Genomic DNA, 15897 nt, shown 5'->3' on the forward strand with positions numbered 1-15897 from the left:
ATTTCCAGTTTCGAATTTCGTGTTCCGTTTCGTAAAAGTCGACGCGCGCAGCGGCACGAACGTTCTTAGAACATTGTTCAACGTTTGCGCGGTTCGAGTCCGATTCGATTCGATTCGATTCGATCCGATCCTATCCGATCGATTTGCCGCGCGGACGTTCCATATCCGCTCGTAAACGATCGATCGGGTGCTCGCGGTCGAACGGAAAAGCGGGCTCATCCTTTTCCGGTTCTACGACGAATCACGCTCGCGTACATACACGGTACAGAGTATACGTATACGTGCATGTATCCGTATACATGTACCGATGGCACATAGAAATCTCGTAGCGCGCGATGTTTCTCGGTGATGCATGCGCGCGGGTACGTCCAACTGCCACGCCTACCGACACTACGGTTTAATCGAGTAATCGAGTACCCTCGCAACATTGCCCGAACCAGGAGGAGAATCACTTTGAACCCTACCCGTTTACTCGTTGCAGTCGATGCACGCGGTCTCCGTTCTTCGGCCTCCGCTCTCCGCTCTCCGTTCTCCGTTTCCCGTTTTCCGCTTTCCGCAACCTTCCATCTTCCAATTTCCAACCGGTCTCTATCCTGTTCCACGCGACCGTGTTCGCGAATCGTTTCGTTTCAGAATTTTCATAGCCTCGGTTACCTCTTCGCGTGCGCCGCGTTCAATTTTCATTTCTTCTTCCCTTGTTCTCGAAACGATATACTGGAACGACCGATAAACCAGGATCGCGAGTGAGAAATAGGGGTTGCGTTGCAGGAATTCGTGTCCTTGCATGTAGGCGAGTACATGCGTGAAGAGAGAGAGAGAGAGAGAGAGAGAGAGAGAGAGAGAGAGAGCTGGGGAAACCGATGAGGAATGGTGCGAAAACTGGCATATATTTCGTCGTACGTTCCGCATTCGCGCGTCGCGTATTGCCTGCTCGCGTACACAGATAAGTCTCGGACCGTTTGACCAAAGAAGAACCGGGATCATCCATCGAGGACGGCGGTTATCTATCGAATAGTGGCTCGCACGGGGGAACGAACGCGCCGCGCGCCTCGTACCTCGCACTTCGCACCTCGCACCTCGTACCTCCCGTCTCACTTGGCGTCTATTTATATCGAATCCGTGGGCATACCGGACCAGACTGGCGCGTCGCTTCGCTTCGCGTCGCGACTCGCTAGCAACTCTGGTTCCTGGTCTCTGGACTCGGTCCCTGGCCGATCCTTCGATCGCTCCGGACCGCTCGGGACTTACAATTGGGACAAAGTTGTCGCGTCGACTCAGAGTCGTCTCGACGAGACCGACTACCCCGCCGAGAACAAAGCGTCGCGAACGTTTCGGTACCGTTCGACCGAGCAGTTTTCGCGGGCACGTTACAGATGCATAAAACGTACGCGAACGCGATTCCTAGAGGGAACTCGGCGGCGTAATTTCCAAGCCTGCTTCGGAGTCGCGTTCCGTTATTGTCCCGAGCGTCGGCGATCGCGAGCGTCAACGATAGCGATCGATGATCTCGATCGCGACGAGCCGAGTCGAGCCGAGCCGGCTCGCGCGTCTTCCCCCTCGCCGCGAATTTCCCCCCACGAATTCTCGCCGTTCGTCAAACACTGTAGGCGAGTCGTGAATCGGACGATAGCCTCCGTTCGTCGCCTGTCGTTGAAATATTCGCGAAGGAATCCGTGTGCGCGCGCGGTATGGTTTCCTCGGAGTCGGCTTTCGACGGAGAAAGAACCCGCGAATCGGCTAACCGCGAACCTTCCTACCTTACAGCCTGTACACGCACCCGTGTGCATACTCGTTTCGCCGTCGCGAGATCGAACCGAACGACCGAACAACGATATCGACGGCTCGAGCTCGCTACGCCAGGACCGATCGCCTCGAGATTCGAGCCGAACAACCGGAGAGTCGTACGCCGTGTAAGCCGTAGGCTGTGCGAGCCTGCGAGCTGCAAGCTGTATCTACAAATGGAAGCTCGGATGCTTGGACAAATTCCAACGACAACTCCGTCGTTGTTCGGCCGTGCTCTGGAAAATGGGTCGCGCGCGTCGATTCTTTCGCGACGCAGGCCCCCGCTTCCTCCGTTCCTTTATCCGCACAATGGACGATCGAAGCGCGCGTTCAGGGGCGCACGCGTTTTAATACGGTCTCTCGTACGCTTTTAAGAGCCTCTTTGGAAGGCCACCTACGTTCGATAACCGCGATGTTAAACTTTTGTACCCGACAAGTCGGCGAAGTTTCGTAGCTCGCTGCCTACGCGCGCACGCCGCGCCGTTCGCCGCTCGCCGTCTTCGATCGATCGAGCACGCGGTGCATCGGTGCACACACCGTTCACGGTTCGCGCAAGCAAATCGTACGAAAGGAAACGCGTCGCAAAGTTCGCTCTTTTACAACGAAATCGACTGGCGGAAGCGTCGATGCTCCGGCTCGAGATTTCGCAGTTTCCCGACGAGCGTATTTAGTAGCTGGCGTGGACGCGTACCTGTACGCACACGCGCGCACATGGGTGCACGCGCCTACTTGTACGCCTACCTCTCTCGGTATGGGGATTCGCGATCGACCACCCGTATACGGATATGCTCTCCGTAAACGTCGCGCACGGATGTGCGCGCGTGCTCGCGCGTGTACGAATAGACGCACAGGTACACGGGGCATGGGTCCACGGGTCCGCGGGCACAATGGGCATAAGGCATGGAGGCATAAGGCGTATCGAGAGGCTTAGAGGCAACGAGCTTCTCGGCTGAAACTCGCGGCGAGGCACCGAGCACCGGGCAACCGAGCGTGCAAACACGCGAGCATGCTAACGCGCACTCATACCAAGATATCTCTCCGAGTATTTGCATTCAATGCTCTTACCTACCGAGCGAGTATCCCTTCTACGCAGGCATTGCCACCGCTGCCACCGCTTCTCGCCCTTTCTAACCGGTCCTTGTACCATTGTGTTTATTTATGCACTTTAATTATATCGAATATGGTTCTGGTAGAACCCTGACGCCAGACTTCTATCTCTTTCTATCCGCCTTCGTTCTCTTCCTCCTTCTTTCTCGCTTTCTCTTTCCCTTTCTCTTTCTCCTCCTGTTTCTCTTTATCTTCCTCTTTCTCCGGCCGTTGCATCTCTCTCTCTCTCTCTCTCTCTACCTCGCACGGACACGGGCGCACGCGCGCACACACGCAGTTTCCTTTTATCAATACCGCATTGAATCGATTCGACCGGAATCGCGAGGATATACGCGCGATCCGGCTACAATTTGGTTAACGTCGAAGACCGAGAAGAACACGGGGAAGAAGAAGAGAGCTCGAGAAATCTTTGCGTTTGTCTCGAGAGTGAGACCGGTGTATTCGATGGTTCGCGACAACCGCCGAAGCGCGCGGGCGCGTGGGTGGTTACGGTCTATAGTCGAACAACCGTGTATCGAAACATTTCGAAATTGGGATTGTAGGAACCGATCGATTCTTGGCCTCGTTGCTCGGTCCGGGCGTTCGTCCGATTCGCCCGATTCCAACTCGAGGTTCGCCAACAACTCGAGGTTCTATTCATCTTGCGACGAGGACGAGAGAGGCTCGTTTCGAAGGACTCGTGTCTCGCGCAGATGGTGCTACTCCCTCGCGAGCACGGTCCAACGGGCATCGGTCGTTTGTCTCTCGTCTATGCACGCGCGATGCGTGATGCGTGCGTGGTGGGTGCCACGGGGCGCAGACGGGCGCTGAGGAGCGCGGACGGGCAGGAAGGGTACGCGCGCGCCTGCTGCTCTCATTAGTTGGTTCCTGCGGCTCGCGAAAAAGCCTGGGGGTTAGAAGGCCGACTGGGGTGAGAATGGTGAAAAAGACGAAAGGGGCGAGAGACGGGAGATCCAAGAACCCTTCAATTCTTTCGCTCCAGATCTAGCGTCCGTTAATTGGAGCTTGTTTGACTACGCACCCAGCTTCGCCCCTCTTTCTCTCCCCTATATCTTTCCCTCTTATAATTTCTCTCTCTCTCTCCCTTTCTCTCGCGCCCGCTCTCTTTCTTTCCGCCTCTCATTCTCTCTTCTCCTTACATCGTCGACGCATTGTAGCTTCGCCATTCTTCTCGCCTTTACTCCCGCTCCGTTTCTCCAGTCGATAAACAGTTGCGCCGATGTCGCGTCTCGGCTTCGATTCATCGGCAAATCCGGCCGGGAGCGGAAAGGAGAAAGTTTTCCGATGCGGATAATTTGTTTCCGATGGAGCGACAAAAGTTTGCGTTCTACGCGGCTGTTGTCGAACAACCGAGTCGAACGTCGCGAGCGAAGAATCGTCCAACCGTCTCCCGCCGCACGAATTCGTTTCGAATAAGAAACGACGAAAGCTGTTCAAACCGTACCGCTCGGACGCAGAGCTGTTTGTACGGCGCTAACGATGAGCAAACAGAGCGGAACGGTTTAGCCGATACACAGCCTAGGTCGTATGACTCATCGTTTGGTCGGCGACGGGAGAAGAGAGAAGAGAGACAAGAGAGACGAGACGAGAGAAGAGAAGAGAAGAGAAAGGACCGTGTCGGTACGGATGCTGTTCGAACGTTTTTCTTCGTTTCCCGATTATCGGCAAAGCCCGTCGCTAAAGCGCGATGGATCGATGCAAGAGCCGTCGCAGGCGTTAAAGACTCGAAGAATAGCTCGGAACTCCGAATCGGTCCAAAGGGAACTCGCGGCCGCACCAAATGCGGCAGCGTCCGTAAACGATTCTTAAAGACGAACCGACGCGACGCGCGTCGATCGAGCGGAATAGACGCGAAGAAAAAAGAAACCGAAGCGAAAAGAGCAAGAGCGCGCGAAGGTGTATCCTATGGTTAAATTCTTCGGTATCGGAGAACGTATGTATATCCAATTTTCCGTTCTCCGTCGATTCGCCGGCACGAACGGTCCCGATTCCCGCTCCGGGTGCCGTATTTCCATTTAAAGCTTCTATAAATCCTCCCGCCCTCTCGCAACGTTGAACGTAGCTTCTTTGTTCGAGACGGGACACCGCTTTCTCGGTCGAAGCGAATCGCGGTATTTTCGCGAGACGCGCGGCGAGGGACGCGAGCAGCAGCCGGCGAAGACGGACGTTGGTCGACGTTCCTGCGAAACTCGTACGAGCAATTTCCTGGCCCGATGTCCTCGATCCACCTATACGCTTTCCTATCGTTCCCATCGTTTCGAATGTTCCGTATCTTTTGTTCCTTTTCCGAGCAGGGCTTCCTTGCGCGGCTCGAAAGAAAAGGAAGCGCGCGGTATCGACTTGTCGCTGACGAGGCATCCGATTTCTTTGTTGCAGTGCTGAGGGATGAATTTCGCGCGCAACCGCAAAACACTAGGGTCGCGGCTGGAGAAACCGCCTTGTTGGAGTGCGGGCCACCTCGTGGACATCCGGAACCGACTTTGCATTGGAAGAGGAACGGTCATACGATAGACCTGGATGCCACCAAAAGGTATAACCTTCTCTCGTACGCTTATCTCGGATTCTGTGACAATACCTTGACCAACAATACCTCGTTCGATTTGCGCAGGATAACTCTCGTGGACGGCGGGAACTTGATGATCTCCGATGTCAGGCAGACGGACCAAGGAAAGTACCAGTGCGTTGCCGAGAACATGGTGGGAACGAAGGAGTCCGCCGTGGCGCTTTTGACCGTTCACGGTAAACGCGATAACCGATTACTTTATCGCGGGTGCGGCTTTAATCTGGAAGGAACTACGTTCGATCTCCTCGACTGTCCACAGTGAAACCGTACTTTCTGGCGACCCCCGCGAACCAGACGATCCTGACGGATCAAACGGCCGAGTTCGCCTGCCGCGTCGGCGGCGACCCACCGCCCGAGATACTTTGGCGACGGAACGATGGGAAGATGCCGATCGGACGAGCGCACATCTCCGACGACAAGAGCCTGCGGATCGAGAAAGTAACGTCGCTGGATCAGGGCATGTACATTTGCGACGCCGGGAACGGTGTCGGCGCGATCTCGGCGAGCGCCATCCTGACGGTGCACTGTGAGTATCGTTAGCCGTTTGGTCGACTCGACGCGCGACGTTTCGAGAATCTTTAGATCTTGCTTACGTACGATTGCAGCGAGACCGGTCTTCACCGATTTTCCAACGGACGAGGCCGTCGTGATCGGCGCGAACGTGTCGTTCTCGTGCGCGGCACGCGGCGCCCCGAAGCCCTCGATATTCTGGACGCGCGAGGGCTCTCAGGAACTGATGTTCCCGGGGAATCAGTATCAGGGCCGTTACAGGGTGACGGCGGACGGAAGCCTGCACGTCTTGGGCGCCCTGGCGAAAGACGAGGGCCATTACGTCTGCAGCGCGATCAGTCAAGCCGGCGCGAGCACCGCCACCGTTTTCCTCCAGGTACCTTCTTCCGCTCCGATCAGCCTCGTTTCGCTCAATTTCCTTTCGTTTGGTCCGTGATCGCTGGTTGTCGTTTCGTCAGGTTACATCGGTCGAGGATTCTCCACCGCCCATCATCGAATTGGGGCCGAGCAATCAAACGTTGCCTCCGACGAGCGACGCCACGATGGCGTGTCGCGCGACCGGAAGACCACCCCCGAAGATTCGCTGGCTGAAGAACGACGAGCCGCTGCGAGACGACGGGAACCGATTCGCGATCGCCGGTAACGGCACCCTCTCGATAAAGAACCTGCAGGCGAGCGACACCGGCGTGTACAAGTGCGTCGCCGTTTCCGATTTCGGTAACGCGACCTGGACGGCGAGCTTGACGGTCAGCCCGGAAGCGGACCACCGACCGCCCAACCTGCTCCAGGACGTGATGTCGGCACTGCCCGAGAGTCCGAGCAAACCGAGGATAACCAACGTTACCAGCAACACGGTTACGCTCGCCTGGAGTCCGGGGCACGACGGGGCCAGCAAGATCATCGATTACACCGTCGAATACTTTGCCACCAATCCAAAGACCGGCTGGACGGTTGCCGCGACGGATATCGTCAACGATATTTATACCGTAATAATCTAGCTCTCTAGCTAATTGGTATCGGGCAGACTCGCCAATTTGCCAGTTTGCCAGTTTGCCAGTTACCATGAGTAGCGAGTCTGCTGCTGGAAAAAAGTCAGCAACGTTCGATTCAGGCGAGATTTTCTTCCAACTGCGAGCCGCGAACAAGCGCGCGCTATCGTGTCTCGACTACTCGAACGTGTTTTTTCTTTTAAAGCTCGTTCGTCGTCTAGCCGAGACATCCTCCGAACCGCTTAGCTTGTCCGCGTTGGCAGACTCGCGCGACTCGTGTCTCGCGTTACACCTTTTCTTCTCTCGGTCTCACACTCCCTTTCCGTCTCCGTCTGTTCAGGTAACGAACCTGAAGCCCGACACCAATTATGTATTCCTCGTCCGTGCTAGAAACGGTCAGGGCATCTCGCTTCCCGGTCCGCTGTCGGACGTTGCGCGGACCAGCAGCCTCGATCGACAGCAGACCACGCCTCAGTCCGAATTGATTCGGGCGAGAGATCGTCTGAACAGCGAGATTCTCTTCTTGAAAGAGGTTCAACCGTTGAGCAGCACCAGCGTGAAGATCGTGTGGGATGTAAGTACATTATGGAACGCATGGACCATCGTCCGGTCGCTTCGTTACCGCGTTATCGGTATTTTAGTTTTCCGAATGGCATGTTCTCGTGCACACAGATTCTCGGAGCCGCGGACTTGGTGGAAGGTCTCTACATACGGTATCGCGAGATATCCGATAAACCGGAGTATCGGATGGTCACGGTGCTGAACGCTGGTGCAACCAGTTACGTGTTAACGAACCTGAACAAGTACACGCGGCACGAGTTTTTTCTAGTTCCGTTTTACAAAACTATCGAGGGAAGACCGAGCAACGTGAAGCTGGCCACCACGTTGGAAGACGTACCTTCCGGCGCGCCCGAGAACGTTCACGTCGGCATGATCAACGTGACGTCCGCGTTCGTTCGATGGTCCCCGCCGCCGAAGAACGCGCAAAACGGACAGCTGATCGGGTACAAGGTAAAGATCTCTGTGTACGATGTTGTAGCGACGGAATCGCGTAGAGGGCACAGCCGTTATCGTCGTTGTTCGTTTCAGATCCAGATCAAGAGCAACAACAGCAACAAAGTTCTGGGTCAGATGTCTTTGAACGCGTCCATGACTTCCGTGATCATCAACAGCTTAACCACCGGAGGTCTTTACACCGCCCGCGTGGCCGGATTGACTCGGGCCGGTCTCGGCCCCTTCTCGAATCCGACCGTTTTGAACATGGACCCGAGACAGCTGACGCAACTGCCGGCGAGAACCGATCCGAGTCAGAAAACCGCCTCCGTGATCAGCGAAACGTGGTTTCTGGTTCTGATGATCACGGTGGTGCTGATCGCGATCGCGGTCTTTCTGGGCATCGTCTACGCCCGACGAAGACAAGCGATGAGCAAGCAGCTCGGTCATTTGAACGTTCCCGTTGGCACGGCCAACGATATCTGTCAACTGAACAAGGACGCGTTGTGGTTGGAACGCGGCTGGAGGCCGAGCAACACTCTTCAGGCCTCGACCACAGACAAGGACTGCGAGACCAAGCTGCTCAGCAATCAGAATCAGATGGGTCTGCCGCCGGGAATCGTCGGGATGACGGGCTCGGAGTACGCCGAGGTTAACCTGACGACGTTCTACAACACGAGGAAACAGTTGCAGGCACCGCCGGAACCGTACGCCACCACCACGCTGTGCATGCCCACTCGTAGTCCAGAGTCGGCCGAGACCAGCGGTCGCAAGTCGAATTCCAGCGACTCTTGCCTGAAGCCGGACTACTCCAGCTTGGATTCGAACCTGGATCGCAACAAGTCGACGGTCTCGCCGTGCAGCGACAACGCCAGCAGCATCTACAACGGCGAGGAAAACACGGAATCCCACAGAAGGACTCACCAGTACAGAATGCCGCTTCCGAACGAGAATCCGCCGCCGAACTGGTGCGACATGCTACCGCCTCCTCCGGATCATCCGCCCTCCTTCGAGGGATCGCTCGGTTCCAGCAGAGCGACGCATCTACATTCCCATTCGCATTCGCACACGCACGCGCATTCGCATCCGCATCAACACCAGCATCAGTATCAGTACCATCACCATCATCAGCAACCGTCGCAGCAACAGCAGCAACTCGGCCATCAGTATCAACATCAGCACCACTATCAGCAACAGCAATCGCAGTCGCAGTCGCAACAGCAACAACAACAACAACAGCAGCAACAATATCAGTCGGCGTTCAGTCCTCATCTGGGGAAACGGAGCATCGACAGGCAAAACGATCTAGACTCGATGACCGGTTCGGGATTGACGTTGGGATTGGGCTTGGGTCTGAGCTCCAATTCGGGATCCGGATCTGGATCCGGATCGGGGTCCGGTTCCGGGTCTGGTTCCGGGTCCGGATCCGGTTCTGGTCCCGGATCGGGAAATTCTCAAAGTCCACCGAGTCCGCCGATCCGAACGGCCAACAATCTGAGCGGTTCGGGATTGGTTTGGACCGGCTCGAGTAGTTCTCATCATCATCAGCCGCAGCCGCAGTCGCAACAACAACAACAACAACAACAACAACAGCAACAGCAATCGTTCGATGGAGCCGTTCCGCAAACGAGCGGCGTCCATCAGCAGCAGAGCAGGTACACGAGTTTGCCGCCGCAGACGAATCCACCGTCTTTGCCGGCTCTGCCGCAGGGATTCGAACGTTACGATTACAAGTGCAACAACCAAGAGAACGAGTACGAGAGCGGTTCGGTTTTGTACGGGCAACGAAACGATTCGCCGCTCGAAGATTACGATTCCAGCGCGTACTGCCGAGTGAACCGGACAGACTCTCGCTCGGATCAATCGATCGTGAACGAAAGCATGTATCGCCGGCACAACGAGGACTGTTACCCAACGGAGAATCTCTACCAGCCGGAAACCGAGGATTGGGACAGGAAGTCGTGCGACTCGAACGCGCACTCGGACATTTGTTGCTCCTGTTCCGAGTCGAGTTGCCTCTACGGCAACACGCTCGAGTACAACGATCAGTTCACCGTGTCCTCGGCGAATTGTCTTCACGGTAGAACCGGATCGCGAAGCAGGAGCGGCAGGAGTCCGCGTAGAAGAAACCCTAGAAACTCTTCGCCAACCTACAGTAGCGGTGATAGTAATTACTCTTGTATTCCCCCGAGGCAACCCGGAAGTATCGGCTCGCAAGAAAGGGGAAGGCATAATCGTGGGAAAGGTTAGTACACCGCCGGTATCGCCTCGCGATCCGCGCTCACACGTAATTAATACACGAGACCAGAGACACCCACCCACACATCCGTATTATCTGTATCTAAAGCAATGTTTACCTCCGAACAGACAAAGTGCCTAGTTTCACCAGAATCGGCGGTTATTCTCAACACAATTCCACGGGTTCGAATACGGTCAGCAGTTCCGGAAGTCAAAGGTACAACAAGTTGAGCAACGTGTTCGCCGGGGCTAACAACTCGAACGTTCCTCCCGCGGACTGTAGCCGACCGGCGGATCTCCGTGACGGTTAACGGGGGGCAACAACGAGCTCGTGCTTGCTCTCGTTCGTCGTCCACGGCCGAACCGATTCCTTCGGGAACTGGTCACGTGTCCGCCTGTACCGGTGCCACCCCTATACCTATACCTATACCCATATCCAGGTGACAACGATCGCTCGGTTATCTTCTCCTTTTCCACCTTCCTTCTTCCGCCATTCCCCTCGAATCCCACGAAACCTTCGACAAATCCTCGAAACCCCCCGAATTCCACGAACCCCGTGGGCACAGTCGCTCCAAACAGTCTCTCCATTCGCGCGATTCGACGAGAAATCGCGGAGGTCGTTGGAATCTTTTTGGAGCCATTGGAACGCGGAAAGTTTCATTCGCTTATTTTCCGAATCGTTCTACACCGCACATGTACATACGTGAAGATAGCGACCGCCCCAGAAATATCAAGGACAACACCTTCCATGCTCGAGTTGACCGGAATAATTTCGATCTCGCCGCCTATCCTTGTCGAACACGAAAAGATGGAAATAGAAAGAAGGCGAGCGAGCGATCGTGTGCTCGATCCAAGACGAGCGTCGTCTAAATTACGATTACGATTACAATTACGATTACGTAAATAGGAATTATAGCGTGAGAAATGGTGGTGCACGTTGAACGGTATATCTGTATAGATTGTTTTCCTACTTCGCGGAGCGAATAGCAATTTACGATTTACAATTTACAATTTACAATCTAAAGCGTAAACTTTTCGATTACTATCCGCTCGCGCGCACACTTCGATCTAGCGACGGCATTTATTTTATGAAGACTCGAAATTCTCGCCGCAATGTTCCGCGTAAGTGTGTGCGCGCGTGCGTGCGCGTGCGTTGGCTTTGCGCGACGCACACGACCTGAACTTCTGTTCCTGAACTCGTTTACGAGTCGCGGAGTCACGAACCGCAAAAGTTGGTCGCGTCTATCGAACCGTCTCGCCGACCGTCGACCGTCGACCGCCGACCGCCTCGATCGACCACCTCCGGTCGACGGTGACGCGCGTTTTTTCTCGTACCGTACGTTTCTACGACGACCGTGGCGAACACTCTGTAACCAATTCCAATGGAAAGAGAAACTAGAGAAACGATTGCCATATATCGAGGAGTTTTCTATTTGTAGGAGTCGCACGTTCGCCGCGAGTCCCTTCTCGCCAGTCGAGGCGACGCGATCGCAACGACTGCAACGCTTCCTGGTCTGCGATTCGTTGTTTTCGTCGAAACGAGGCATCGAATGCTCGACGATTTCGATCGCCGATCGAATCGGAACTGCTCAACGGCGCTGCGGGGACTGTCTGTTAAGCTGGAACGCGTTCGAACGATTTCGAAATCGTGCACGAAATCGAAATCGACGTCGATCGCGCCCGCATGTACCTATTATGTATACATAAAAATCCGAAACCGAGATCCTTCCAACGAAGAGAAGGAAACGATCGTGTGCGAAGTAAATTTTGCGAAGAGTACCCGCATCGGTGATCGCTCAAAAAATCCCTCGTGATTAGTTTAAAAAACGTTTCAACGAACGGAAACAGGATAAGGAGAAATATGAAAGGAAATAGGTGAAAAAAAATATATATATATATATATGCAGAGAGAAGAGAGGACGCGGAAAACTGGGGCGCGATAACGCGGTAACGATGAGAAACGACTCGACGACGGTTGATCGACAATTGGAACGACCGATGGTACCGAAGATATTGCCAATACTGCCGGATACTAAGAGAAATTATAATAGAAACTTTCTAAGGATAAGTAAGAGTATAAAGATAGGGAAATATAAAAGTAAAAGAGTAAACGGAGATGTAAATCAGCCGCTCGAGAGACAAAGTTCGTAAATGAAACTATGATGAATTCGTAGCGTGTATAGAGAAGACGCGAGTGTAATCCATCCAAACAGGTAGCCGGAGGAGCAAGAAATTTCATTGACCGATCCTCGGGGGTTCTGATTTTTGTAGCGTGTTTAGATTAGAACTCGAATCGGTGAATCATAGGCACGTAGGACATGTATTTTAAGTATCATTCACCGTAACATTACCCGAATCGTCTCTTATACGGGGATCTATTTGGATTGTGCGTGTCGATACCGCCGAGCTTGCCAAATTTCACCCAACGTTAACGAAGAAAAATAAACGGCTGCCGTTCTAGACGCGTAGGCTCTCGTCCATGGAAGAGACACAACGTAACACATCTTCGGTTCTGTAAATATCGTCGCGCTCGAAATTTTCCATGGTGCGAAAGAACGATCGATAGCACGATACCGTAAAATAACATTACTCAGCTACCGGAAACTGAAACGGAAATGAACATAAGAAAAAAATGGATACGAAAAGGAAACGAAATTTCGTATTTTCGTTACGCGAGGAAACGGACATTTGCTTCGCCGTCGAACCATCCTATCAATTTGCGAGAATCAAAGAAAAAGAAAAGTAATACGTTATTTTTATAGTTTTTCAAGCTCGCGCGATTGTTACGATGGTTTGCGCACCACCGTTTGTATCATACGTGTAACGTGCTACGTGGCACATGTTACGTGTAACGCGTCGACTTCCGCGGTTCGAACGGAAATGTGAGAATGTGAAAATATGTGTAACGTACAGAAAGGTTATTGTTCGTGGTACGGGTACGGGTACGGGTACGGGACGATTTACGCGACATTCCTTTTCCGCAGCTTGATCCTAGTTTGCTGTATGCCCTATGCTGTACCATGTTGTTCGTGTCCTGTATCGCTTCCCGATACGATCGGTAACGCAACGATCTCTCGTTCTTGATCCGTACACGGTCCTATCCGATCCATTTCCTACCTCCCACCGGCATACGGCGATATAGCTCGTAATTCTCCGTAATTACCACTGGGCCAAATCTTTCCTACGTTCGCCTGCTTGTTCTTGTACCGATTGCTCGTTCGTTGGTCGACCACACCGTGGTCGTGTCCATCGAAGCGTACGAAATCGCATCCCCGAAACAAATCCCGCAGAGAAAGAATCGCAAACGCCAGGACACGACGCGTTTTATGCCTTTGCGACGAGAAAGGTTGCTATTCTTCCGTTCGCGATATAGCCAAATTACAAGTAATCCCGACTGATTCGTATTCGTAGAAATATACCGTACGATAAATTCGGTTCCAACGATTCGCGTTCGCGACACGGAAACGATTTCGTAAACGCGTTTACATCGGATCCGCCTGTCTGCCCGGCTGTACTGTACAACTCGTTCAACTGCCCAACCACCCCACTGCCTGCCTGACTGCCAATATATAAATCGAGACTAGTCTCTCCTCCACCCTTCCGAGAGGAGACATCGATCGATAAGAATTCTATCGGTCGGCGCGAAAGGAAATTTTATCGATATCGTAGGTCGTCGATATATTTTACAGCAGCGAATCATCGATCGCGTCATATCATTAACTTTTAACGAGGAAAAGAAAAGGAAAAAGTTACGAAAAAAAAGCGAATTAATACGCGCCGACGAATATCGAATCCGAATGCCGATACAAATTCGATGACAAGTTCGTATCTTCTTGATTGTCGCATCATTTAGCTCCTAAGTCTGAATCTAAACGCGAAGGCTGACGAGTGATTTAGCTTAAATCTTCTTTACATTTTGTAAATAAAGCGCGTGAGAGAGAGAGAGAGAGAGAGAGAGAAACGGAGAACGTTTTTGTAGGCAATAACTTATTTATTACGAAAGAAAAGAACAAAAAAAACACGAATTGATATGTCCAGTTCGGAGCGCATAGAGTCGCAGGAAACAAAAATGCGAATAAAGTCGATGGAATACGAAAACACAGCAATGTACGCATACACGCAGCAGACACGCGCGCACAAGTGTAGATAATTACGGAATAAGGATCATTATTGTCAAGTACTACGTACACGTATGTATAAGACGTATAAGATATACGGAAACGTTACATAATATACAGGTAACGATTATTAATAAAAAATTACGTTGAAAGCTTGAACTTTATCCATTTTACGTACCCATCGAGTTCATGGAAGATTTATAAAAAAAAATTCAAGAAAAAGTGCTTGTCCCCTCTGTTCTCCCTGTTACCCGATTCTTACGACCTAGTATGCACCTAGCGAGAGAATGTTTCGTTCCTTCGGACGAAGAAAATAAAGAAGAGTCGCGCGAGCCGTTAATTTGGAATAGCGAGCGATCGAGAAACATTGTCGCATCTACGATATCTGGGACGGAAGCACGGGACTTATTGTAGGAAAAGAATACCTCAAATGGTCATGTTTGCAATCTCATTCTCGAACAAAATACGAATGTATTAAGTACGCGACCAACGCCGATTGAAAATTATTCGCAACCACCTTTTCCGCAGCAGCTACGCTTCGGCGGCCGATATCTACGAGAACTATCCCCCATCAATGGATTGTATTCTGAAACGATATTTCGGACAAAACGTTATTCCTATACGAAATACATTCGAAGAGCCATCCATCGCACTTACCTTTTTTGAACGAAGCGGGCTTGTTTTCGGCGGATCGGTTGTCCGCTTCGGATCCCAATTTTTGTCCCAAACCACGAAGGTCTATCGACTTCGATGCTTCCCTTTTACTCTTTTCCCGCTGGAAAACGGTACAGCACGGTATCAGGACATTATCAGGATCGAGAATTCGAAAACGATTTTACCTCTTCCTTGTCTTTCTGCGCAAGTGCACATTTCTCGATGTATTCTTGATGCAACTTTTGCCGCGAAGCTTCTACAGCCGAGAGCCTCTGTTGCAACAGATCCGTATCTAAACGCCGAAAAAGTAATTGTTACTTCTTAACGCATCGTACCATCGTTTGCCAACAGAAAACAACATAATCGTCGCTTACTTTTATGATACTTTGCGGCATAATCTTGCTCGTCTTTTTTCAACTTCCACTCGATATATTTCTCTCGAATGTACGGCGAAGCATACCATAGCGCGATTAGAATCGCAACTATGTACCAACCCACCGATGCGATGGTCGTCCAAACTGTGCAAAGTTTTGAATATTAATTAAATGTGACTACGCATAATCTAGTCCATCGGCGAGCGCGACCTAGAGATTAAGAGGTTCTACGTTGCACGAGTTACGGATATGCTAGTCAAATTATACCAAATGGAAAGAAAAATGAAAACTTTATCCGAAGAATATCCGTAACTTTACGATTTACGTGATTACATTTTTAGGTTATATATCGTATTTGTACTCGTTATGTACCATCTTACATACTTATCGTGAAGTAAGAAACTTCAAAGTGTTCACTGTCAGTAAAACTCATCCTTTATTTCGTTCGTCATCCACAATCGAAGGAAATTCACTCGTCGAAATTTTGCGACGTAAACATTGAAAACTACGATTGCAACTGGATTGCAGCTCTTGCCAAGGATCGTCGCAGTCGCATCGGATCCAAGATC

The 15897-nt window shown here is 52.1% G+C and overlaps 2 protein-coding genes across 2 annotated transcripts in view; one reads left to right on the forward strand and one right to left on the reverse strand.

Moving 5' to 3' along the window:
• The window catches only part of LOC117227468 (roundabout homolog 2), a 28864-nt gene extending 14412 nt beyond the window's left edge, over nucleotides 1-14452 (forward strand). Inside the window, exons 3-11 of the mRNA XM_033482736.2 lie at nucleotides 5266-5419; nucleotides 5498-5628; nucleotides 5712-5978; nucleotides 6058-6338; nucleotides 6421-6948; nucleotides 7292-7525; nucleotides 7624-7962; nucleotides 8041-10189; nucleotides 10312-14452. Of these exons, the coding sequence (XP_033338627.2) occupies nucleotides 5266-5419; nucleotides 5498-5628; nucleotides 5712-5978; nucleotides 6058-6338; nucleotides 6421-6948; nucleotides 7292-7525; nucleotides 7624-7962; nucleotides 8041-10189; nucleotides 10312-10493 (4265 nt within the window). The 3' untranslated portion in view covers nucleotides 10494-14452. The remainder of the gene's footprint in view (nucleotides 1-5265; nucleotides 5420-5497; nucleotides 5629-5711; nucleotides 5979-6057; nucleotides 6339-6420; nucleotides 6949-7291; nucleotides 7526-7623; nucleotides 7963-8040; nucleotides 10190-10311) is intronic.
• Nucleotides 14453-14734: 282 nt separating this feature from the next.
• On the reverse strand, nucleotides 14735-15886 carry LOC117227479 (uncharacterized). The gene is made up of 5 exons (XM_033482752.2): nucleotides 15713-15886; nucleotides 15329-15472; nucleotides 15140-15246; nucleotides 14958-15075; nucleotides 14735-14886 (listed from the first exon to the last, which is right to left on the reverse strand). Exons 1-5 carry the CDS (start codon nucleotides 15759-15761, stop codon nucleotides 14804-14806), a joined length of 501 nt encoding a protein of 166 aa, XP_033338643.1. The 5' UTR covers nucleotides 15762-15886; the 3' UTR covers nucleotides 14735-14803.
• Nucleotides 15887-15897: the final 11 nt, after the last annotated feature.

Source organism: Megalopta genalis, chromosome 5, assembly GCF_051020955.1.
Source record: "Megalopta genalis isolate 19385.01 chromosome 5, iyMegGena1_principal, whole genome shotgun sequence".
Lineage (NCBI taxonomy): Eukaryota > Metazoa > Arthropoda > Insecta > Hymenoptera > Halictidae > Megalopta > Megalopta genalis.